Here is a 26,836-nt window from a genome sequence, read left to right as displayed (position 1 = left end):
CTATGAGGATCCACAGACTCAGCATCATCCGCATCTTGCTGTTCGCACAGGGTGTTTTCTGTTACAGCAGGTTTTCATGGGTTTATAGTCAGGGCCCCATAAATATATCATTTATAACCCCTTGAAAAGTACCCAAGACAAATCCATGCCCAACGCTCTCCACCTTTTCCTAAAGATCCCCCCACTTTTTGATGAAATATTATAAATGATGCAAAGAGCTGAAGTAGGAAGGCATTGGGATGAACTGTGGAGTATGGGTAACATTTTTTCCCCTGTGGGACCTCTTATAAATAAGGAAATGTATACCAACAGGCTGGGTTGGTTTTCCTTAAACTCATGATATGGGGGGGTGGTCATGAAGAATCCCAGTCAGACTGTTTTCCATGCTGCTTGATTGTCTCTTCCTGCATTTTTTCCTCCCATTCCTTCATCTCCCCTGCACTTTTTCTCTCTTCATCTCTCCCTCTCTTTTTTTTCCGTGGGGTCTCCTGTAGTACAGGCTGGCTGTAAACTCACTATAAAGACAAGGATGACCTTGAACCTCTGAGTCTCCTGCCCCCCCCCTCCCCCGTCTTCTGAGTGCTGGAATTACAGGTGTGTGCTACCACATCGAGTTTACAGGGTGCTGGGGATTGAAGTCAGGGCTTTGGGCATACTAGGCACACCTTCTCCTAACTGACCCTCATCCTCAGCCCTGGATTTTATGATTTGCAGAGCATTCTCATAAGTACCTAGAGACAACAACCCCATGCTAGAGGTAGATGGGAAATACAGGGGAATAGCAATAAAGAGGGGAAAATAGCTAGTCTTCCTACTACTACAGCAGGAGGTTTTAACAACACATTTTCTTGCTGGAATCACTGCTTTTTAGAAGTAGCCGAGAATTTATGGGCGAGTTTTATATTAAATACTTCTCTTCAAGAAAATCATTTAGGTATTTCTTAGGTAATTTGCAACTTTTGATATTTGAAGTATCATAAAATTTCAGTTTTCCTTCTAAACAACCACACAGCCATGTCTTCCCAGGCAAAATCAGTATTCCCATGATGGAGACACCACTTCTATTGTCCTCTTAAGGCAAATTTGCAAATAGATTGTTCAGATGACTGATTTGCAGTAAGCATGATGTATCAAACTGGTTTCTAAATACAGCAAAAGGCTAAATCTCCTCCTTCAAACACACACACACACACACACACACACACAAACAACGAAAAACAATAGAAGTGTAACTGATAGTAGAGCTTCCATAATTAAAAGTCAAACTGTGGAAGAACAAACAGAAGCTCTGTGGAAGATATGCTTCCTACAAATGGTTATTTTAAACTTCTGGAAGAAATCCTCCAAAATAGCATCCTACCAAACGACACCATATATACCAAAGTCCCATAGATTTGGTGAATTTGGTTACCTAAAGAAAAATGGAATAGTGCATAAAACTTTGAATATTAAAAAAGGCAAAGTTGTTTAATAAATGCTATGATTTCTATGTCTGGTGGTTATTAAGCATCCAGAAGCAGTGGTCATCATTATCCATATCCATATACTGTTTACATGTGCCCTCTAGGTTTTGAATACAGTCGACTCTGTGTCCTTCCTTGGAGGCTTCAGAGGACCGATTTTTGGTAGCATCTCTTTGGCTTACTGTGTCTTATGGAGTCCAGCTTCGCGAAGCGCTAGCTCAAATCTAAGTCTAGGATCAGAAGTTATCTGCAGATATAAAATACAATTTAAAGAAACAACTCATTTAGTTGAAGTAAATTTATCACTAATTTTTATATTTTTCCAAGTCTTATATTTTTTTTTTAAGGTATAGAAGATGGTTAGATGCCAATAAATCTTGCTAGGTCTGTGGTTGCCGAGATTTTACTAGAAATGTTCAAACCGTTTTTGAGATCATCACTTTCCAGTGCATGATTTATTTCCAACATAAGCTACATCCAAGTGTGTGGGATACTGCTTCCAGGAGGATGACCTCAGAGAAGAAACAACTGGGCAACAGTGAAATCTGGCTTAATCTTTAAATCAGAGGGAGGAAGAGAGATCAAGTCAGAGAGGGAGGCCTCACACACTAATGCTGAGAGGAAGCAGGTATATTTTGGGATCAGGGGAGTTGAGGGAGAACACTGCACTGAGGAACTCTGTCAAGAAAGGACACTCAGACTGGGGTGTGGATTTCAAAGTCTCGACATCTGTGCTAGCACCGTGTTGGTTACTTCTGATTTTAGCATGAAAGTGTGGATCTGATCATAAAGTCAGAATAAACTAAGGTGGTAGGGAAAGAAGAGAAGGAGGTGGGGTCAGGAGTCCTTTGACTGTCTCGTCATGACGTCATGACGTAATAAATACCTAAGCATGTCCAGAAGTAGATAGGAAACAACTGTTAGAAATACCTGAAAGGAAGATGAAACAGCAACCAATCAGAAGCAGGGCTGAGTAGTGATGCATTGGAAACAGGGCTGGGCTAGTGATGCATTGGAAACAGGGCTGGGCTAGTGATGCATTGGAAACAGGGCTGGGCTAGTGATGTGAGTGAGGCCAGGCATAACCCAAAGGTCCTTGTCAGAGAGACAACTCATTGAGCCTAGGACCCAGGCTTTTCCTTTTCTGTCCCCATTTATTCTCACACATTTTTAAGGAGTCACACTCCCTCTGGGATCTGTGTGCAGTTAATTCCCAAATTCTGCCCAGGATTCACCCCGGCCAGGGCTGTGAATCTTTGACATTTTTTCTTCTTCTTCTTCTTCTTCTTCTTCTTCTTCTTCTTCTTCTTCTTCTTCTTCTTCTTCTTCTTCTTCTTCTTTTTTTTTTAGTAAAAGCTAAATGAAGAGGGGAGGTTTCTCCTCCCCAGATGTCAGTAATCAATTTCTCAAAAACATACTTTACACCTCTTCACCCTAAACATGACATGAACAAAACTAATTCTCCCTAGGCTTTGTTTCCCCTTCTGGTTTTTTGCATGGTTAATGGCAGATCTGCAAAATGGCAATAATCCGTTGACTTACTGCTGAATGCAGGCAGTATTCTAGGCAGCTGATAGTCATTATTTCTAATCCTCACAAGAACTTTGCAAGTAATTATTTTAAAGATGAAGAAAAACAAACATAAAAATGCTAACAGCTTAGACAAGCGCACATAACCAATAAATCGAGGGTGTGGCTTTGCATGCCCAATGCAGGCTCTTCGCAGTGGTCCTTGTCTAGCCTGGAATCTTCCTTGGCTGCTCATGACTCTCTCACGAGCACTTCCACGCCCCCATCCCAACACCCATCCACTTTCTATTCAGGATACAAGGATAAATTACAAATGCCGTTATTTAACTTAACCTGCTTTCAAATAACCTGTCTACACACAGGATCCAGGCCAGTCGTCTGAGTAGAAAGGTTTTTTTGTATATCGCAGTTGGGCCTTCGCCTGTTTCTACTCTCATGTTTCAGCACTCGGCCTGTGCCCTTCCCTGCCCCTGTCTCACAGTGAAGACACTCAAGGAAGCGCCTCCTATCCCTGTGCCTGGGAAAGCCCTGGCAGTTTGGCCCAGCTCCCTAGGACTTTACCTTCCTCTGAGTTTAGCCCCTTTAGGGTGTGGCTGCCTTCCCACACTGGCAGCTGGTTCTGGAGAGACACCTACACGTTCTTAGAAGGAATTCTCCCTATGCACACTAACATTTTTTCCCTTTAACTGTAAATCACCTTGGATGAATTTAGGAGCTACTGCCCCAAGTCCTCAAGCTCAGATCTCCATCTCTCTAACCTACCAGACAGAGCAGAGTTAACCATTCTCTCCCCCACAGGCAGCACAGAAGTGGCCTTGTCCTGGTGCGTCACTTCTGTATACTGTACTCGCCTTCTTGGCCTGGACTCTCTATTCCCTTCCTCCAGGAAAGACCAGTCTGGCTCTTATGGGATAGAGCCAAGAGCTACACGCTCACACGGAACCAGAATATAGTTATCTATTTCTTAGGTACCTGTTTGATTATTAATGAATAGAGTTTTCATCTTATTCACTACCAAGTGTGCAGCAGACAGGAGAGGCGCTCTGGATTCACTTGGCTTCTTCAGAGTTGGGCTTTTCTTCTCTCTAGATCTACAAAATTCAAGACTGCTTTCTTCCTTAATTTTGGCTATATCCATTCATTCATATGTCCTCTTTCCCAATCTCCTCCTCCTAAAAGTTCTTTCCAATCTTCCTTTTCAGTTCCAGCCACAACTAACATGGAGTCTAAGCTCCCACCAACAACTTTGTGATCCTTCAAGGGCGTCTCCACAGGAGATGTTTTACCCTTAGCTCTAAGAACATGCATCACCCAGCTGTCTTCAATACTGCCTGTCAGTCTCATCGATTGCTTATTTAATGGGGTTTATATTGTGAATTCAGATATAAATTCTTAATACAACAATAGAGAAATCCATGAACTGTAAAACAATATCAATAACGTTTTTATATCAATGACTCTTGAATAAAACATTGTAATTTTTCAGTGACAGACATAATTTTTTTAAACTGTTTTGGTTTCTGTCACAATTCTTTAATATTTAGACTCACGCAGTAATTATGCATTATCATTTGGAAGTAAAACTATGCTAATATGAGGGTGTTGAAATGTACATCTTGAAAATAATTCGTACCTCAAAGCACCCACTTCAGCAGGTCTTCCGACTCTCGGCGTGGATTGTGCACCAATCCTGCTAATTCCCCTCATTACCTGCTGCTCGTTGTATGTAGTCAGTGTGAAGAGAGGCTTCTGAAGCACGAATTCATCTTCACGTTCAGGGCCCGTCCTAGCTTTCCATGCCATTGTGTCTGACATCATCCTAACTGGATCAGACTGGACAACAACAGCAACCTGAGAGAAGAGAACGCGTCAGCACTCAGAAGAGGGCACAAGCTAGAAGCCTCTGGGTAAGATTATAGGTCTGTTTCGTGACCGTTTCGGAAGTGTTAGACGATATAAAATGGCAGAGGAAAGAGCAAAAGAATGCTAAATCCAGGCCAGTCCCAGAGACTTGCTAAGGAGTTAAAACACGTGTCAAGTGAGCTATTTAACTATCATGGTCATTTGCTAATGATTATGATTGATTTCAGATACAAATTTATTTGTCCGGTAAAAGGCAAATGGAATCTTACAAGGAAAACCTGTATCACTTGAAAATGACAAAAAGCAACAAAAATTCATTTCAGCAGCAATCGATCTATGGTTATAAGTACCAACACCATGAGGCTCTTAGGTGAGGTCGATCGTGCCCTCATTATCGGAAAAGCTGGGTGAACTTCCTTCCTACTCTGCGAGTAGACTCCCGGGGTCCATTAGAGACAATGTTACCTTTCTACTGTAAAATTCAATTGCAGAGTCATTTTAACACAAAGTCATTGTCCTACGTCAAAATAACTGCTCTGACCCAAATCTTAATGAAAGAAGCCACTAATTTTGTCAATCATATGCACCATTTTTAACATCGGCTTGTTAATTCTGCGAGCCAAGAATTCACATAGAGTAAAAGGTATGTTGATGCCATTTCGAAACAGCTGTAGTAAAATGACTGTGGTCAAACGTAGTTTAGTTATTATAGGCTTCCAAGCTCCAATGCCTTATACTACAGATCCAAAAACTGACTACAGGTGATGGAAACAGAAAATGTCTTTCTTGAAAGGACTACTAGATAGGAAGAATTCTAGTCACGTGGACTCTGTAGTTATCAAAATTAGGTTTGTAATAAGAATTTTCAGTAATTGTGACAGTAAGTCTGTCTCCAGGAAGCCATAATATGTATGGCCATAATATGTATCATAATAATTGAATGATTGGTGTTTTTCAGATTTATCACAAAGAATTTATGTCCTTGTACTTTGACTTAGTCTCAGCTCCTTTTATTGAAGAGGAGAATGACATAAGAGCCATCTCATAGGAGTTCCAGTTGACACTTACTAGTTATGTGACTTTGGAGAAAGCACCTGACCTCTTGGTTTCCTCCTTTACAATATGGGGGCCTTAAAAACACTTTCCTCATAGGGACGCTGAGGAGGTTAAGCCCAGCTTCACCAGAGAGCATTGGAACAGGGCTTTGTAGTTAGTAAGTGCTCACGAATTTAATCTCTGACTACCACAACCAATGGGGCAGGTGCTGCCATTATTATCCCCATTTTCCAGATGAAGAAATGGAGCCAAGGCAGATTAGGTCAACGACTCAAGTTTTTCCTGCCATTGAGTACTTAGTCTGCAGTTGCAGGGCTGAAGGACACCCAAAGTCAAGCATCATCCATGGGTCTTGTAAGACTTCTCACTTAAAAAGGAAAGTACACAGCCACTGCCTGTGCCTGCTAGGCTGTGCAATTGTCAGTTCGAGAAATCACCTGTGAGTTCAAGTTTAGAAAAATTACCAGAGGAACTCCCTCACATGTCCCAATCTCTTAAACCCCTGTCTACTTTCATATACTTTCGCCTAGTTCTATTAGGCAGGACAATGGGAGGCTTTTGTTTCTCTACAAAAGGGCTATTTGTAACTCAGTACTTAACAGGCTTGTTGGCTGTGGGATTTTTCCGAGACCAGGTTCCCACTCCAGAGTGGACTATCTTGTTCCACCACATTTTTGAGGACAGTCCTTTAACTGGAAACAGTTTCGCTGCTGCAAACAGATACTGTGTGGCTCATGAACTAGAGGAGATAGGGTCGCATTTAGATCTTGGGAGAGCTTTTGAAACGCTGCCGATAAACTTCTTTAAATATATTAAGAAGCTGGACCTGGTTCAACATAAACCTAACTGGCTCCTGGGAATGAAAACCATGTCCTAATTTGGAAAAGTTACATTTTTATATAGCAGATGTCATGAACTGAGTCCCAGTAATAATGTCATTAGCACACTTAGAAACATTAACAGAGGAAAAGATTTCCAAATCGAAAACACCTGTTTTCGAAGGGCTTCCAGCCGCCTCTCTCGCTCTTCCTCTTCCTGAACTTCTTGAAGGGCCACTTTTTTCCTCTCCATCAGACGCTTCTCCAGTAATTCTTGTCTATATTTAACCCTTTGGGAAAGAGACACAGGACAGGTAGGTGTGCCATAAATAACTCACACAGTACACAGACAGGAGTGTAACAGGAGACACCTCAGGGGGACATCTCCCCCCACAGGGTGATTTCACTTGTTTTGATTTCTCAGACTCAAACAGCAAGAGGCAATTTACTGTGATTCTAGTAACCAGAGAGATACGGGAAAGCTTGGAGTGAAATCCAGCTGGACTCAGGGTTTGCTGACCCCGAGAGCGAGCCGCCAAAGCTACAGTTATAGCACCCTGAGCAACAACCACCCAACCCTGAGTTACGGCACAGCCTTCTCATGACAAGCTCGAACACAACTTGAGGGGTTAGAAAGACTGTATTCCTGACTAAATGCTCATACTTTTTGAAAGCAGGGCAAATAAATTACCGTAATAATGTGCTTCAATTATTTAGGTTACTATTACTTAAACTACACTTTATATGTAGTGTGGTTCAGTGAAGTGGGCTTGTGGGCATGTTAAAAAAAAAAACCTTAAACATTGCACTCTGACATCTGTAGATGGCAGCAAAAACATGACTGTTTCCCTTCACCATTCATTTTCCATCTCCTTCCAAATCATCAGACATTAAAACATGGTGCCTTAAAACACATCTCCGGGCCATGGGCTCGCCCAGTCTCCTCTGCAGCCTGTAGCCTCGATTATTGCTGTCTTCGTGTCAGGAGGATTCTATTGACTTACAGAGACGAGATTTGCCATTTCACCAAGCAGCACCTCAGCTCTCCGGAGGATTAGGCTATGCTGGTCCTTCTCTCGCTTAGCTTTAGCTTGCTTTGTCACTTAGGCACAAAGGCCCTTTGCCCCTAGTACACCTGCCGATATTTTCTATGGCGGCCATTTGCGCTACACCTTGAATCTGTAGGTTCTGATATTCGCTGAGTGCACGTGCTTTATGATTTCTTTTTTTAGGCTCCACAACAATCATAGGTAGGGGTATAATTTTGTTCGTATAATTTTGTCTTTTAGAGACACAGAAATGGAGGCTCAGACAAATGGTGCAATTTGTCCAAAGTCTCGTGCTGATGAGGCAGCCGAGCAGAGACACAACCTAGAATGACTGTTCTCAGCGCCCAAGCCTGGCCTCCAGCCTCCCACCCCCTGCAATTAACCTCTGCGAAGTCCTCTTCCCTAGAGCTCTCCTCCTACACCAACTGCCCCTAAACATCCACTGTGCTCGATGGTGCGGGCATGCTGAGAAAAAGTCTTCCTTGGATGCTGATATCTTAACATAGACACAAGGCACGCCTCAGAGTTGAACGAGGTCCCCTGGAGGTGGAGAAAAGAGAGATGGCCACTTGTTGGAGGTATTGTTTAGGTTGTAACAAAAGCTTCGTGGAGGAGGAACATTTGAGCTGGGTCTTGAGAATGGGGATTTGGAGAGGCAAGGAGTGTAAGAGCAGAGAGGGGATGGGACAGCAAGCATGGGACTGGCGCACAAGAATGGGCACCCTTTTTGTCTTATCCTAATCCCACAGAGCATGGGACAGAGTAAGTAAATGGTAGTGGAGAGGGACAGGAAGGCTGTGGTGGACTGAGCCTGGCTGTCATACCGTTTCCTCAGCTGTGCCCGGGGAGGGGTGCTCCTGACAGTCTGCTTGCTCAGGAACCGGCAACAAGGGAGAAGTGCAGGGCCGGGACAGAAGGAAAGCTTGTGAAACAGAAAAGTGACAACGGACTCTGAGCGGGGCAATCCTAGCCTGCTCTGAAGGTCATGGCCATACTACCGCTCTCTTCTGTGTCAGGAGTCAGTACCAAGCGAACCTGTGGACTCGAGAGCCACAGCTCAGCAGGCTCCCCATCTCCCCTGCCTCCGTGTAGGAAACTTTCCCATTCTCTCCGTTTTCACTAAGGCACGACACAACACAGCCTCCTTAATGAGGTTCTCCTCAGTTGCACGGAGTACAAGCTAAGTGAACTTCTGTGAAGGTTCAATTAAAAGATACCCTGGGACTTGCCAATTACCATATGCTAATTCTCAGAACCTTGGAAAGTTCCTCTTCCTGTGGGACGTTTAGGTTGCTTTGTCTGCAACTAAGTTTTTGTCTGCTTTGTGGGAGAGTAATAGTCGGTCCTGCAGGGGAGCTTGACTAGTGAGGGGGAAACTGCAAATGAGACTTTGGCATTTATTATTCCCGTATCATGAAGAAGGCTGACTTTTAGTTCATTTTGAGGCTCATTTTTTCACTTAATAGATATTTATTAAGCCCAGTGCCAGCCATGAATCAAACATTGCATCAGGCATATGCAGTGACCAGTCAACATGGCTGAGACACATGAGTCTTTGCACCACTGACACTACAATAGAAGTTTCGAGATGAAGCAGCTGAGAGATGGGGGCTGGGGGTGCTTTGATGGGACCATGAGGCGGAAGCCATGGGGGAGGGACCTTTGCCAGACTTGGGAGCCGGTCTTAGAAGCATTCTGAACCTGAGACTCAGAAGAGGAATTGCTTCCAGCCAAGAGGGAGAAAACAGTAAGAGTGGACTAGGGAGAAGAAAGCCCAGAGATGAGAAGTCATGGCAGGCCTGAGGAACTGAAAAGAGATCCAGTAAGACCTAATACAAATATGGCAAGATGCAGGGTGACATGGACTCAGGCTGAAGGGGTAAGACAGCCACACTGAAGGGGCTTTGTGAGGAAGAGAAAGCACTGGCTGCTCTTTCAGAGGTCCAGAGTACAATTCCCAGCAACCACATGGTGGCTCAGAGTTATCTATAATAGGATCTGATGCCCTCTTCTGGCATGCAGGTATACATTAAGAGTGCTCATATGTTTAAAAAATGTAAATAAGTAAAGTTAAAGTTAAAAAAGAAAATAGAAATAGGTTAGGACTGATTTCCAAGGAAACAACACCTAAGAAAGGAACAAAGATAGCAGAAACTAAGGAAATAAGGAGAATAAACAGTCCTCAAAAAAGGTAAGAAAAATGAGATCTAAAATGTCAAATGCTACAGAAAGATTTATTATAATCCAAAGCTATTACTGCATTGAATTATGGGGAGTTGTTGGTGATGCTGGCCAGAGCAGACAGCTATGAGGTGGCTGAGGACATAGAGGGAAAGGCAGAAGGAGGGACAGAGGGCGAAACCTTTTTGTAAGAGACGGATTCAGGTGGGAGGCGGGCACAGGGCGGAGCTGCAGAAAGCACAAGCTGGCTGCTGAGGCCTCATTCCACAGGGAATGTTCTCAAGGTTATCCAGACAACCTTAACCTTTGAGAAAATCCAAGGGCACGGGCAACGCAGTGATTCTCAGTTTTTACAGGTGCTGTGGTTGAAACGTGAACAATGCTTTGCCTACAAGAGGAAGACCCCAGACGCTGCTAAGACCCCTGACGCTGCTCGCGCTCTGGATAGCAAAGTGCCTTTTCCTGAAGAGAAGTCATGCAGAAAGGAACTCTTGGGAGAAGGCCAAATACTCACATATTCATGGGGCAAGAAAATGGCAACACAGCAAAGCCACTCATTTGGAAAATTTTCCACATAAATACTTTCAGTCATTTGAGGTAGCAGATTTTCTCCAAATTAAACTGTTGCTATGAAAGTCAATGTCAGGAAATGGCTAAACTCAATAGTTTCTAAGCTGTGCACTGAATCCCCAAACAGGAGCCTCGCATTCATTCCTCACTCTATTTTACGCTCCCTGCGTCCACAAAAGTGGAACGCACCGCCGAAGCTTCTCTTGGGGGAGGAGAGCATCATATTGTTCGTTCACAGGCAACAGCTGCTGCCAAGTCAGGCCGGGCATTAACAATAATCGGAGAAGGACTCTAAGCTTCCCGGCCTTCGGGAGGCTTGAGGGATGGTAAGCTTTCAGGTGGAAATAGAGAATCTGCGTGTCATTGAGGAGACTTGAATATGTACTGCACTCTAAGGAGTGAGTGGACCTCAAGGTGTAGCAACACCTGGTGTCAGTGAGCCCCCAGAAAGATCTAGGCAGACTTACATAGGAAAAGCTAGGTCTTCCTCCTATCTGGAATCATGAGCTAACTGCAGTCTAAACGGTTATGGCAAACAAATGGGGAAGACTTTGCTAAGAAGGGCACATGGGAGCAAGCCCTTCAACTAAGAAACAAGAATATTCCCATGGGACAACATAAGCAGTAGGTAAAATGGAGCAAAGAGATGGAGTTTCAGTTAGGGTACAGTAGCCAACACTGAACTTCCCACTCCCGTGTACTGGGGACATGATTTGCTCTGCTGAAGTCAACTCTGTTTGTAAACAAACTTCCTGCGTAGAGGTGAAACCATGAACCTGAACACTCAACAGGACAGTGTTAAACAGGTACCTGCTGAGGTCTCCCTGCCAGAGGGACCGCAGCAGCATTGTCATGGGGAACAGGGTTTTGCCTGTTGGGAAATCCATTCTGGATTTGAACCTCGCTCAGAAGATGATTCTGCCCACCAAATGGAGGAGAGCCTCCCATTAGCTGTTGGGTGCCCAGGGAACGGTGTGTAAATCGAAACAGAGAAGGTGAGCCAGGAGCCATCATCACCTTCCGGATTGGAGTCTGAGCAGAGCAAACACTGGAACCCTGGATCATACCGCCATGCTTTACCCCCCCCCCCCCCCCCCCACAGAGAAGGTGAGCCAGGAGCCATCATCACCTTCCGGATTGGAGTCTGAGCAGAGCAAACACTGGAACCCTGGATCATACCGCCATGCTTTACCCCCCCGCAAATAGTTCTGTGAGTCCTGTCTTGAGGCGGTGACAGATAGTACAGATGTGCAGGAGGCAAGAACAAAGAGGACTCAGAGCGTCTCTGCAGAACCAACAGGAATAGATGAACCAGGCCAGCCCCAAACAGAGCCCATACTTCCAGCTTGTTCATTTGTGAGACTCCTGGAACCCAGTTTCTGCCTCAATATCAATGCAATTCATCAACATTGCTATCTCCCCACCTTCTGGGCGCTAAACACTACTTCAGGTGCTTGGGGTACAGCAGTAGAGAAAACGTAAACGAAACGTTCCCACACTATGATGTTTTACATGACTTGTGGTTTGCTTTGTATACAGATGACTAAGTCCACACTCTGGTGTTGACGGAGGCTGCTTGTTCGCTCCCCAGCTGTTAAGACCTGAAATAATTTCCCAGAAACTATATTATTTGCAATACTGCTTGGCCAATAGCGTAAGAGTATTTCTGGCAAATTCTTACATCTTAAATTAACCCATTTCTATTAGTCTGTGCATCACCACAAAGTTGTGGCCTACTGGCAAAGTTCCAGCATGTCTGTCTCCGCTGGCAGCTACCTGGTGTCTCCCTGACTCTGCCTACTCTTTCTCTCTCTATATCTCTTCCAGCCTGGACAAAAGCAGCTTCTTTATTAACCAATGGCAATAAAACATTCATAGCATACAGAGGGGAATCCCACATCACTCTGGTCATGGTCAAATGGTTCTCAATAAGTTAGTTTTGGATGCTCACATCCAAATGGGTTGGAGAGCCATTTCTTGGATCACTATGGAACAATGGTTTTTAGCTGTAACCATTATTAGAACAACTGGAACTTACCAAAAACAGATGCCAGGACACTACAAATCCCATTGAATCCTACTGGTGGGGTACACACACTAATTCTTGGTTAGACATTCTCCCAGAGATGCTCAAGAACAAGAAGAGTCCAGGTTGGGGACAATGCCAGGCAGCTCAGCCTGAGCCTAGCTACCTAGGGACTGGGCAGCTGGCTGCCTCTACCCCTGGGCCTCTGGTTTAAAGAAACTGAGTGGAGCCTGCAGTCAGCGTTTTCAGTATATTTCTGAATGATACGAATGCTGCTGGCATGAGGACCACATTCTGAGAACTGCAACATAGATAAATATATACATTAAAGGGACTTTACCTGACTATTGTTATCAAGGCAAAAGCAGGTACAAATTACTACCTAGGCAGGGCTTATTTCTGTCTGTGTGCTTATACATCACAGTTACACGCTTTGGGTCTAATCCAGACTAGAAATTTCTGATGGTGCTGTTGGCATCCAACCCTGCCCTCTCCTACCTGCCTGCGTCTCCAAAACATATGGATGGCAGGCTCCCGGGGTGACCACAGCCTTCTCAGGCTTGGAGCGGTATCATTGATGGGCAGTCTTAACAGTGGTGGTTACGAAGCTTGTTTTTCCCTCAGATGAACAAAACATATCTTGATGACAGCTGAAAACCTCAGCCTCATATTTAGAGTCTGTTCAGTGAACTTGAAGCAGAAGGAAGTAAGTCAAAGCTTATCCACCTGAAAGAGGAGGCACGGGCTGTTCGCCCTGGGAATAGACCTTTGAGCCGCAAACAGATGGGTATTTTATCTCCAGCAGCGAAACCCACAAATGGAAGTGAGGTCCATTTCCTGTTGGTTATACTCAGTTCTAAGCCAGATACCCAAATCACCACCTTGAGATGGAATACAGACTTGACCTGGGAATGCAGAACTGAGAGCAAGTAGGCTAAGGTGAGACTAGGCAGGCACAGGAAAGGTGTCGCAGGTGGCACATTGGTCTTTTTCCCACGTTAATCCGACAAGCTACTTCTGCCACTGTTCCTTATCGATCTCCAAACCCATCCCTAACTGCTTTCTACGTGACTTTCTGTAATCCATTTTCAATCTTTACATATCCTCAATGTTTTTCCTACACAACTCATGCCAATAATATAATAAGTGGGAGTAGGGAATATAATCTGTGGTATCTGCAGAGATTTTAAAATAATAATAAAACTGACAAAAAGACGATTTTTCCGCTAGTTATGTACCAGAAGTGTTAACACAGTTGACAATAAAATGCCCCTCCCTGGAGCAGACCACATGACCCCACTTATAATTGCTCCTGTCTGCAGTTGTCTTCAGCTGAAAACCAGTGTTTCTTGGTGACAATACTTCTGTGGCGGCCCCTGAAATAGAGGGTACCTAGGGGAGATGATGGCTTTGATCCCCAGTGACACTCAGAGATTTCCCCACTGACTTTACAGTTACATGGCTCTCTCTCTACCGTGGTTCTTGGGCTTCCATACTGGCTGTCCAGGTCATAGCCTCCACTGGATGTGTAACCAACAGCCCTTTCTTTCCCAGTGGCCATCCCTCTTCTACAACCTGCTTCCTTAGAGCACCTTGGAGCGTATTAGCATCAGTTGTGACTGTTGCCATGGGAGATGCTGTTGATGATGCCAATCCCTCAGCTTCCTGTATCTGCTAAGAAAGACTGCAGACTGCACGGCTCTGGGGACTCATTCTTATGGACTTCCTAGCCGCTTCCTGCTGGCTCCTAGTTAATCTTACCTTACCTGCAGCTCTAGCTCAGCAAAATTTGCATTTCTCAACATTGTTCATTGGGTACTGTGTACCAGACATGGGGGCTAAGCCTGTGTTGAAATAGGAGCGGCAGGGCTGCGTCCCCGGCACCCGGCCGCCCGCATGGCTAGTTTATACCCAGAAATAATTACACGGAAACTGTATTCTTTCAAACACTGCCTGGCCTTGCTAGTTCCAGTTTCTTATTGGCTAGCTCTTACATATTGTTCTAACCCATTTCTAATATTCTGTGTAGCCCATGAGCTGGCTTACCAGAGAGGATCTTAACCTGCGTCTGTCTGGAGTGGGAGCATCATGGCGACTCCTCGACTCAGCTTCTTTTTCCCAGCATTCTCTTCTGTCTACTCCGCCTACCTAATTTTCTGTCCTATGAGGGCCGAGGCAGTTTCTTTATTATTACAAGACCCACCTCCATCAAGCCTGTTTCTTTTAAAGGTTACAAAATATTGAATTCTTTCTCTAGCTTTCCTTCCAGACCTGATCAGGTTTTATTACATTTTCTTCCTGGCTTTTGAAAGCCCCACATCCACCAAAATCCATTGATTATCTTTCTTTCTTTTCTTTGGACAGCCACCCTGCCAATTCCCAGCCCTAATTTTTTGTTGACTTAATGCTTTACAGCAGGTTCAACGCATCCCACGACCATTTTCTGTACTCCATTTGTTTTGGCATTCACCCTTCTTAGTTCATACGTAAGTAATTCCCCTCCTGAGCAGAGAGGACCTCAGGCCCTGCTTCACTGGAAAAAGGCCTTTGGCCTTCCTTTCTCATGCCTTGTTCTGATGACCTTACCAAGGTTCACCTTCTCACATCCTCTCCATGAGCCCAGGATCTCATTCCCATAAGCTTAGCTGTTGTCGCTAGTATCACATTCCAAAAATGGACCTCTTCCTTGCTTTTGCTTCAGTCTCCATCTCAAGCCACACCGTTCATGGTCTTCTCCTGGACACACAGCTTCTTCAGGAGGGGCGAGAAATGTGTCTCTTGGCTCTGACTCCCTTGTCCGATGCCATATCCTTCCTTTCCTTATTCTTTCTACAGAAAGAACCATTTTGTAATTGAAGGAGCTCCATTCTCTGTGTGAGATGCTTGCTTAGTTTGGTTCATGCTGGCAGCAGTTTGGGGTCTGTTGATTCCACTCCCTGGAAATGACTCTCTTCAATGTTACCATAGGCTCCAAATTGTACACTCCGGGGTCTCTTTCAGAGTCTCTTCCTATGAGACCTGTTGGCAATGCCCAAACTGATGGCCACCTCTCTCTTGGAATGTGTCCCCTCTTTCTGGCTGTTCCCCACAAACTCTGTCACTAACTCTTTTGCATCTGTCCACCCAAGGCCCCAGCATGAATCTTCTTTATTTTCTCAATTAAAAAAGACTCAGAATCTGAACTCCAAATGTAGGCAGCTCACTGAAAACATTGAACTTACCTCTCCTTCGAAGCTGTAAATAAATCCTTCGATCTTTTTTATCTTTCTTCTGTAAGTTCAGGATTATTCTCAGACAAATCCTTCAAGAACAGCTGTGTTACACTGAGGGCTCAATGCAGAGCTACTGACTTACGCAGTGAACAGAGTTCATATAACCAATGGAACAAACTCACGGCAAGTCTAAACAGAAACCCAAAAGGCCTATTTACAGCCCCTTAGGGGTAAGTCATGTGTGTCTTGAGTAGAGCCAAGATTCTGTACAATCAGTTATATGGAGATCACTATAGCTAAGGACAGACATTTAAGTTTGTACTGCTAATAATACCTTATAACATAAATATAAAAACTTTCAACCTAAAATATTCATAGTAGATTGATTTTAGCTACTTAAAAACCTAAGAATGTATTACTTTGAGCAATGTGACATCTTGGGGCCAAGAAAGTCTTGAATATGCTCAGGGAAATGACTGAGGTGACTTTCTCTTTGGATTTATTAGCTAGAAACTGCCTTGCAAGTTAGAGATGTCTTCTAAAAATAACAACTTAAATATTAAAATAGTTGACTTTTTAATCTTCTCCTTCTAACAGAAATTGAAAACCAGAGCCAACTGCCTATTATGGCCAAATCTAGAAGTTAATAATTAAACCGTACCGCGGTAGACATCTGTTGTTTTGAATCTCTCTAGCATTTACTGTGGTGGTGGAGAATTGCCTCCCGGAGGCTCGAATATTTGACTATGTAGTCCCCAGTTGGTGGGGCTATTTGGAGAGGTTTAGAAGGAACAGTCTTGCTGGAGGAAAATTGCCACTGATTGGGGTAGGGGAATCTTTGAGAGCTTGAAGCCTGGCTCTATTTCCAAATCGTTTTCTTTGTTTTGTGCTCCATGGTTGAGGATGTGAGCCCCGAGCTAGCTTCCTGGGTTCCAGCTGCCATGCTTTCCCACCAAGAGGGACTCTTCTCCCTCTGGAGCCAATAGGCAAAATAAACTATTCATTAAGTTGTGTTGGTCATTGTGATGGTTTAAATGAGAACGTCATACATAGGCTCCTATGTTTAAATACATGGTCCCCAGTTGGTAGAACTATTTGGGAAGGATTAGGAGGTGTGGCCTTGTCAGAGGGAGTATGTTACTGGGAGTGGGCTTTGTGGTTCTAAAAAACATGTGCCATTCCCAATGTGTTTTTTACCTTCTGGATATGGTTCCAGATGTGAGCTCTTAGATGCTAGCCAGTTGCCTGACACCTGCTACTTCTACTTTGCCAGATTCTAAGTCTCTGCAACTGTAAACCACAAATAATAAATTCTCTCTTCTTTAAGTTGTCTTGGTTACAGTGTCTTATCACAGCAACAGAAAAGTAACCAATGCCTCACCAACTACTATCAATCCTCTCCTGGTGAATTGTATCTTTTTATCCCTTGTATGTCTGTTGAGGGATTAATTCAGAGAATTGCTCCCCTTTTATTATGTGTGCATATTATGTGGTCAGATATGCATAATAATAATAATATATTATAGAGATGACCACTGTGGTTGGCTCTGGGTGAGCATATGACTTCAGCTGAGACAATCAGAATCTTTGCAATTTATATTGTGGATACCAAAAAAGGAAATCTTTCCTCTTTGAGGACACTATGCTAGGAAGATCTGAACCTGGAGCTACTTGTAACCAGTCCTCCTCTTCTTCCTAATGTCCTTCCCATCCACGTGGAGAAAATCTGTATCCATACACAGCCAGCTGCTGGAAAAGGAAGAGGAGGGTTGGAGGGACGTAAGCCAGCTGTTGACTCTCTGAAATAGGACCCAATGCTGGGCTTCCATGCTTTTCTGTCTAAGCTAGTTTATGTGAGGCTCTGTCAGTTGTCTGGGGGCGGTGGGGAAGTCCTGATTAATAAACGTTTCATTTATGAAGAGAATATGTATCTTATAATCTCTTTAATAGAATATCATACTACCAGCTGAGCTAGTTAGTAACTTTCAATGAGTAAGTTAAGTCCTAAGTGAAAAGTGTATTGTTTTTACATGAGTATGAATATGTCAAGGACTCCAATGTCTCAGTTCAATGGGTGTGGCAAAAGCTTCCCCCAGTGGAGCTGAGAGGGATGATGGCCAAGCTTGTTGCTGGCCTGTGTGCTCATGTTGAGTGCATGTAGAAAATTTCTGCCCTAGCTTTCTCCCTGGATGTTTACAGCCTGAAAACCTTTCCCCTGTGGAGACTGCCTCTACCAAGATCAGCTAAACCTGCCTCCTAGTTCAGTCACACAGAATAACCCCACTTCCTTGTTTATTTCTGTGAGCAATGTCATCTCCTTGTTGAGCCGTATACAACAACTCCTCCTCCCTACTTAACTGTATATAACATACTTGCTGAGTTTCCAGGGTGCTGTGGCTTCTCCATCAGGAAGTCCAGACCCCTTTTCCGTGTCTATATGTGTCGTTCTTCATCTCCTCATTGGCCCTCAGGGTTCCTAGAACCAAGCTGTGCACAGATGTGGCACCTACTGGCTCATTTCCCAGACTGATGACTCATGGGATGTAAATCCCACGGCACATTAACATGTGGATGGCAATACGTGTGTTCAAGTGAGTATTGGAAAACCTGAAGTGCGGTAAAAAGGTGTCTTCCCAGAGAGTGCCTCTAATTATCTACAATACTTTGGCGGCATATATAAGGAACCTTCAAGAGGAAGGCTTACTGTGCTTATTGTCCAAATTTGTTTGATAGCAGAAAATTTGTCACCCGAATCCAGTTTGGGAAATGCTACTTGCTTGTTATGAGCCAGCAGGCACTTTCGCGCAGGCATGCACTATAGTTTTATGCCTTTCTTCATTGCTATATCACGTTTCCTTCACACAGGGGGCTGTGGCTTCATTTCCTTGGTGCCTCCAATGGCCAACAACGTGCAGGAAACAAAGATAAGCACACTGAATAAGAGACACAATGAATGGCGAATGAAGTGAAATCGCAAGGCAAAACATCCCACCAGCCGCCCCAGGAAGCAGGGGTGACAAAGAAATTATCAATGCAGTAACCATATACCTCCCGTTATACCTATAAATAAGTATTGCTTTGTAGGATGTTTAGTCACTTGAGGAGTTGGAAGAGAAGAGGGAGTGAAGGAGAACAAAGCTCATATCTGATGTCTTTGTACAATCAGGAACGTTAAAAGCCAAACCTGACAGATTTATTAAGACTGGGACTAGGGAGGAGCATGGTGCGCATCAATGCCCCACTGTTTTTCCTTTATTATGAACTGAAAGCCAAAAGATTACCCAGGCAGATCACTGCTAGCCTTATTGCCAATACAAATTCACTTACTAAATACTTGCATATGAAAGCACTATGTGCACAATTGGGCAACAATCGTATTTCTGCAAAGCAAATAAAAAGCCCTGAAGTGGTGGTTATTTTATCACCAACTCCACTGAATTAAGAAATGCCATGGCACTAGTGAGGCATCCCTTTGGGGGCGTCTGTGAGTGTGTTTCCAGAGAGGCTTAGCTGAAGAGGCAAAATCCTTTCAAAATAGGGGTGACATAATCCCAGGGGCTGAAGTCGCTAACTGAATAAAAGGGGACAAAAGGGGAAATGAATTAAGGACTGGCATTTCCTTCTCTCTGCCTCCCCATACACTCAGATGTGAACAAGCAGCGTCACGCTCCTGCTGCCACAGTCAAGAGCCAATACTGCCAATACCGCCTTTCCTGCCCTGAAGAACTGAAGCTTTTAGGGCTATAAACTGTTGTGGGATATTATTTTAACTAGACAAAGATGTGTTACGTTTGTTTATGCAGTAGAATTACTTGCACGGTGTAAAGGTGTGTCACTTTTGTTTATGCTGCATTTGTTTAATTATGTAAAGTTATGTTACATCTGTTTCACCTTGCCTGCATGATTGGTCTAATAAGGAACTGGATGGCCCATACGTAGGCAGAGGAGGCATGGGCAGAGCTAGCAGGCAGAGACAATAAACAGGAGAAATCTAGGCTCAAAATGAAGAAAAGGAAGAACAAGAGGAGGAGGAGGAGACAAAGAGGGAGCACATCCAGGGCAAGAAGCCAGCCAGCTGCCAGACAGACAGCCAGACCTAAAGAAGCAGTGAATATAAGATAGTCAGAAGAAAGGTAATAAGCTGAGACAAAAATGAAGAAGATAAACAGGTTAATTTAAGTTAGAAGAGTTAGCCAGAAAACGTGCCTAAGCTAAGCTGAGCATTCAAAACTAGTAATAAGTCTTTGTGTCATGATTTGGGAGCAGGCTGGTGGCTGAAAAGAAAAAGCCTGGTACAGTAAACCAAGTAAATCCTTCTTAAGTTTCCTCTTGCCAGGTATGTGGTCAGTCATGAGCAAGCATGCTCCTGCAACAGAGCGATGGGGAATACCCACTCGGTGGACAACACTGGACTTTGGAAAGTATGCACAGGAGCTAGCGCTTGCCACGTGACCCCTGGCACCCTGAGGAAATTTGCAAAGTGGATCTCGAGCTCATAAATGGGTCGATGACAGGCTTCGTTTAGCTTCATGATTAATATGCATTTGAGTTTTTAAAAATCTTCAAGATAGTGAATGGCCATTTTAATGGCTCTATAAGGGAATTCGTGATGCAGGTTTGCTTAGCAAGCTAGAAGCTTTCCATAATTTCTTCTTCTACTTTCATTTGTACAGGAAAAAAAAACAATGTTTTTAAAGGCAAGAAAATAAAAATAAACGAGTAGCTAGTTTTGTTGGATGATGCCTTAAAACAGTGGTTCTCAACCTGTCCAATATCTTGCATATCAGATATTTACATTACGATTCATATAGTGGCAAACTTACAGTTGTGAAGTAGCAATGAAATAATTTTATGGTTGGGGGTCACCACAACATGAGGAACTGTATTAAAGATTCGTAGTATTAGGAAGGTTGAGAAGCATTGCTTTAGAAGAATCCCCGAAAGATGCATAAGATTTTTGATGATTAAAAATGTTAAAGATGTGTTTTATAGAATACAAACCATGCTAATAAAATATGCTTCCATGCTATCAAATTCTGGTTCCTAGCTGGGTCTCATCTCCTTTAACTCCATGTGATAACAGGCTGTAGTGGGCACCTGTGCTTCTAAGACAGACACTGCACCATGAGGCTAGAGCTGCCGGCCAGACTTTACAGGCATGTTGGAAGACGCAGCCCCGAGACATCACAAGCAGCCCAACCCTTACCCTCCAGCGAATGATCTAAGTAAACAAGAGTTGTAAAGTCTGGCTTCTCAATGCTGCTTTAAAACCCGCTTCCCCTTCTCTTTCTTTCTTCCCACGCCTCTCAGAACTTTTACAGACAGCAAACATCAAAAGGACCCAAGAATTTTTTTTTAAATAGTGATTCAGCTGCCCACGGCAAGGCAGTCAACCTTGTTTTCCTTTCAGTCTAGGAAATGATCATCAAACGGCCTTAACATTTGAGGCAAAAAACCACAAACCAAACCAAAACAACAACAACAAAAAGCATAAAAATTGACTTTCATAAATACCTTTAGGGAAGACTGCTGCCTTTTCCTATTTTCGTTGTCTTTTTTTTTCTTTTCTTTTTTTAAGTAACCCTTCTTATTTCCACTGTAAGAATATTATAAAGTGTTTACGTCATCAGAACTCTTCGGTGAGGGCTGGAAAGAGAGCTCATTTGGTAAAGTGCCTGCCTTGCAAACATGAGAGCCTAGGTTTAGATTTCCGTGGACCCATGCAAATAAAAAGCTGGGCATGGTGGCACGCACTTACAACCTAGAGTCCTACCGCTAGGGTATGTGTGGGAGGCACTGGAGGGCCGTTTGTGATCACTGCCAGCCAGGCTAGCTTCATTGGTGACCTCTGGGTATAGTGAGAGACATTGTCTCCAAAAATAAAGAGGGGAATGGAAGAAAGCTAACAACAGCACACAAACAGGCACATGCACGTGAACATATACATATAAATCACCTACACACACACTTGTGGTTGACACTTAGGGAATTAACATCTGAGGTTGCCCTCGGGTTTCCAAAAGCACACACACACACAAGCACACCCCCTACACATGTGCACTTGAACACACAAATGTGCACATAGACATACACACACACACACACAAAGCTTTTTGTTTAGCCATTTGAAATACGCTTTAAGAAAACAAACAGTGAAATATACTAACAGTGGTTGTTCCTTTCCTCGGGTCCTTTGTCCTTATTGCCTTCAGAGCTGACTTACTCTTGCTACTGCTAGAGTGTCGGCCAGCTTCTTTGGTGGCTCGGCCCCCACTGTGCCTCCCTGAACAGTCTTTTCTCTGCCTGAAGACCCAGCCTTCCAGACCAAGCCCTGGGATAAATGGCTAGATTTTCTTTAGCAATAGACAACAGCAGTGCTCCTGGCTTCCCGCCAAGGTAACCCTAGCATTGAGCGTGTTTGGGCCTGAGCAGAAATGAGGCTGCAGAAACCTGGTGGTTTCCTTTCCTTTTCCATATGAAGTGGGGTAGATATGTCCTCACCAGCCTTCCAAAGGGCATCCCTTGGGATGCCTCTGCAAAAAAAATGGAGGAGCATGCTAGACCAGACCAGGGGAATACAATGAAACTGGCTTCCAATAACATACAATTTGTAAAATTTCATACAATGTCAGAATTTTAATCAAACCCCTAAATGGGGGAGTAAATAGGGAAAGGGAAACCTGGAAAACACACAGAGGAAGTGGTCTCAGGCACGTTGCTGGTAGAAACAAGACAGTTAATGCTAACAAAATTCTATTTTAATGAATTGTCAAACATTGGTCTATTTTGATATAGTTGGCAAAAGGCAATAAGAAATAGGCTTGCCTCCTTGTCCACATTCTTCCCAGAGCAGAGTAACAATTTGAAAGGCTCCTTAGAGAAAAAAGCCATCTCCCTTTCCAAAGACCACAGTGATCAGGACCACAGAACACAGGCCTGTGTCCCCCGCCCTCCTATAGAGCTTAAACATGACCCCAGTAAACAGTGAGGTCCACTGGTTCCATGTAAAGATGAAAAGGGGTATCAGTGCTGCTTCTTATGGTGGGGGGCTTTTGCTCTAACCGAAGCTGCTGGCCAGTCAGTCCCATTGCCTGAGACTGAGCCAAGTGAATGGCTATGATTCTAATTCTTAGAGGCGTAGCCAGCCTTGTCGCAGGCATGAAAGGTGATCACAGGCTCTCCGCAGATTTGCAGTATACCTTTTCTTTCAGGAAATACTGGTGTTTTATTGTTTGTGTATGGATGCACACGCCACGGTTCACATGTGGAGACCAAAGAACAAGCCTGGGAAGCTGGCTTTCTCCCTCTGCCTTGATATGGCTTCCACGGACTGAACTCAGGTTGCCAGGCTCGCACAGCAAGCAGCATGACCCACTGAGCCATCCTGCCGGCCCCACATTATAATATTAATTGTCCTCTTTCAGATGTCACAGTTCACATCTGTCGAACTCTATTTCTGTGGTCTGAATGTGACATGTCTTCCTATCGGCTCATGTGTTTGAACATTTTGTCCCCAGCTAAAGGTGCTGTTTGGGAGGACTTTGGAGTCTTTAGATAAAGCACTTGGCTGAAGCGAGTCTGGGACAGGGGGTCTTGAGGTTTGATAGCCTAGCCCCCTTTTCTCTCTACTATCTGCTTGCTTCCTGACAGTGAATACAATGTCACCAGCCATCTCAAGAAAATAAATAATGTACCCCGTTATTTCAAATAAGAATATTCCTGAAGACTTTCCGAATATGCCTTTCTGATACCCTGTCCCTGCTTTCCGAAAGATTGTCATCAACAAATCTGTCTTCTGCTGAGATCCTGGGCTGAGAAAATAATTTTATCACTTTAGCCAGACACAGACAATATTTCCTCCTTGTGTGCGTTCTTTAAACAGAAACATCCTGCGTAGACAGCTCCAGCTCTGTGCTTTAGAGTGATCACAAGCCAAATTGGCATCCAAGTGGACAGAAACAAGTCTTTCCGAAAATAGACCACTCACCCGCCATGACTGGAGGAAGCCCTGTCTGAGCCTGCTCCGACATGAGGTCACTTCTGGATGTCCTCGGAAGGGAGGCTTTGTGGAGCATGCTTTGATTAACCAGAACCTCTGGGTGTGAGGGGAAAACAAGCCCCGAAAAGCCCAGGTCTTTTCAAACGTTTGCAGCTTTCAAGCCCATGCACGTTCGCCTGGTGACGAGAGCCCTTTTCTGTTTGTGGGATTTGAAAAATGCCGTAAGATTAAAGAGCGACAACCGCTTAACAAAGGGAAGAATTCTCTGTGCAGTTGATGGGAACGTAAGACTGCTTCCTCTTCAATTAATAAGGCACAATTAAAAATGCAAACAGTTGAGTGTTGATAGAAGTGCTATGAATGCACATGCTTTTTAAGTATATAAAAATATCGTGTGCTTAAAATTGCCTATTTGTATTAAAAACTTAACTTTAAAGATATTCTCATTACATTTGCAAAAAAAATAATTTGCCACTCAACTAATATTTCGGCAGTGCCGTTAGCCCTCTCTTTAGACTCGGTGTGAAGAAGATTGGCTTATTTTTCATTTATTTCCAAGAAATATTTGGAACGATATATATAGTATTAAGCATAAGGGAATCCGTCAGAGTTAAAAATCAAAGTTACCAGAGCCAAGTAAGAGGAAGAGATGTTTCCAGGCAACTGCCACAGGTTAATTGTCACAGCTAGGCCCCGAGCTTGCCTCTCACGGGGCGCTTGCTGTCCAGGTGGGACTGTCAAAACTGTGCCTGTTCAACACCGTGTTTCCAGACCTGTTCTCAGCAGCAGGGGACTGGGCTTAATTATATTGTATTTTTCAGAGAGTAGGCGGTAAGTCAACGTCACTAAAATCTGTTTGTAAAATGCAGTCCCTTGGGTCTACCTTGGGCTCTCTGCAGGGAGGGCCTTGCCATGCACTGGAGTGTGGAATCTTCTGCTTTGCGGGGATTGCAGTCTCTTGGAAGAGCAATGCAGGGGAACTAGGCACCAGAGGTAGACGTTATTCTAATGACCAGTGCCTTGGATACTGCACTGGCCCTGCTGTGTTTCCCTGTGCCAGGAATGCTTTAAGCCGCCTGGTCCAGAGAGCCCACTTGATAGCGGCCCCAAGCGTTTGACCTCTTCTGAGGGAAAGCTGCTCTTTCTCTAGCATTCTGTGGGAGTTTGAACACAAGGAGCTCATAGTCTACAGCATTTGAGCGCTTGGTCCCCAGTTGGTGGCACTGTCTGGGACCGCTTAGGAGGTGTGGCTTTGTTGGAGAAAGTGTGCCACTGGAGGCAGGAATTAAGAGTTTACAGACTCCTACCATTCTAGTTTGCTTTCTCTGCTTCCTGCTTCTGGTTCGAGATGGAGATGCAAACGCTCAGCTTCTGCTCCAGGTCCCAATGCCTGTCTGCTGCCACACTCCCTGCCTTGACGACCATGGAAGCTAACCTTCTGGAACTGTAAGCCCAAACACCTTGGTCATGGTGTGGTATCGCAGAAGTAGAAAAATCAAGAATACACTCCCATGTCATCCACTGTGTTTTTGTTCCTGTACTACACTCAAGATAGTTGTGTACGTCCCCAAGGCTACTGGATCCTCACAGGCTCACACTGATAGGTCTGTGTAGGCTAAGGTGTCAATTTATTTTGATAGGGATCCATCTTATTGCTGTTCCTGGGCATGCTTGAAACCCTCCTTCCACCATGCTTTATGTGGACCCACTAGGAGGAATGATTTGTTCTTTACCCCTTGTTGATATTTACAATTGATTGACACTTACTGGCTTCTTCTCTGCATTTCAAGTATAGCTTTATGAATGTCATAATATCCAAATGTTCTATCACACTGTCTACTGTAACCCTTCTAATTTTCTACTTTCTAAGATATTTATTGACTAATTGTCTTCCACGGTACTTCCTGCATTTGATAATTTCGTATGAAACCACAGCCCTAATTCCCACGCTATATCAGCCTTCCAGCATAACTCTGGAGATTCACCATCATTTAACATTCATTTACCATTGTGATGGGTAAAGCTGATTGTCAACCTGACTGGATTAAGAACTGCCTACAGCATTAAGGGACGTATTCCGCTGGGTGTGTCTAAAGAGGATTAACTGATTGGTGAAGATCTGACCTGAATGTGGGTGGCACCAGTGTTTAGGCAGGGGTCCCTAACTGAAATAATTAGGGAAAGAAGAGAAAGCTGGCCTTCTTTCTCTGTTCCACGTCTGCTGGAAGATAAGCAAGCAACCTCTCACCCTACGACCACAGAGAACTAATCTGACCACGCCCTCCTCACCATGATGGACTTATACTCTCTCAAAGTATAAATAGATCACATCTTCCCTTCCTTAGGTTGCTTCTTGTAAAGCATTTGGGGGGCAGTGACAAGAGAAGCAACTGATATAAAATCAAGTAGTTTTGTCCTTCCTACTCATTATTACTTCCTGAGAGCTTCTGCCTGTCTCTTAAAACTGAGGTCAGTGTCCATTGCCAGGCTCTTCCTGGAGATTTTAAAACTCTTGTCAAAAAATCTGTGCTGCACCCTTGAGACGTGCCTCTCGTACCCAGCTCAGAGGCTCTCTTTTTGGTCGTAGATCACCTAGTAAATCACTTTTTAAAGGTCATGTCCAGCACATCTCGAGATTTACTTGGCTTCCAAAGTTGCCTGCGTTAGGAAGCAGCTATGGTAGAAACACGCCCTCCATTCCCAGCCTCATTGGTTTCCTACTCGAGGCCTGAAAGTTCTCCAGCTGTCGCCCATTTGACTTCAGATTGGCCCCACGCGCCAGGACCAGCGCAATTACCTGCCGAGCACAATACAACTGTGGCATTCTGGGAAAGGGCGCTGGGGAGACGGCACAGCTGATAACAGTACCTTGACACTAGCCCTTCCATGGCAACGCACAGAGCCCAGCAGGCTCTCCTCGGGGACCCAGTAACATACCTTCTTCCTTCTGCTGCGGAACCTAGGGCCTCATACATTTGTACGAACCCCATATCAGCTGGAGAGAACCAACTCTTTTTTTTAATTAATTTATTTATTTATTAAAGATTTCTGTCTCTTCCCCCCCACCCC

The 26,836-nt window shown here is 44.1% G+C and overlaps 1 protein-coding gene across 3 annotated transcripts in view; it reads right to left on the bottom strand.

The window, feature by feature from the left end:
* Positions 1-1,211: 1,211 nt before the first annotated feature.
* The window catches only part of Ccdc148 (coiled-coil domain containing 148), a 231,765-nt gene continuing 206,140 nt past the window's right edge, over positions 1,212-26,836 (bottom strand). For 2 of the 3 annotated variants that reach the window (XM_050124064.1, XM_050124081.1), the window contains 3 exons: positions 6,903-7,020; positions 4,627-4,844; positions 1,212-1,710 (listed from right to left, as the gene is read on the bottom strand). In XM_050124064.1, the coding sequence (XP_049980021.1) occupies positions 1,707-1,710; positions 4,627-4,844; positions 6,903-7,020 (340 nt within the window). In that variant the 3' untranslated portion in view covers positions 1,212-1,706. The remainder of the gene's footprint in view (positions 1,711-4,626; positions 4,845-6,902; positions 7,021-26,836) is intronic. The other variant, XM_050124070.1, reaches the window with a different exon arrangement.

Source organism: Alexandromys fortis, unplaced genomic scaffold (assembly GCF_014885135.2).
Source record: "Alexandromys fortis isolate MF-2015 unplaced genomic scaffold, M_Fortis_MF-2015_v1.1 scaffold_8_9099976_23576923, whole genome shotgun sequence".
NCBI classification, from domain to species: domain Eukaryota; kingdom Metazoa; phylum Chordata; class Mammalia; order Rodentia; family Cricetidae; genus Alexandromys; species Alexandromys fortis.
This window is presented reverse-complemented; position numbering and strand designations above follow the sequence as displayed.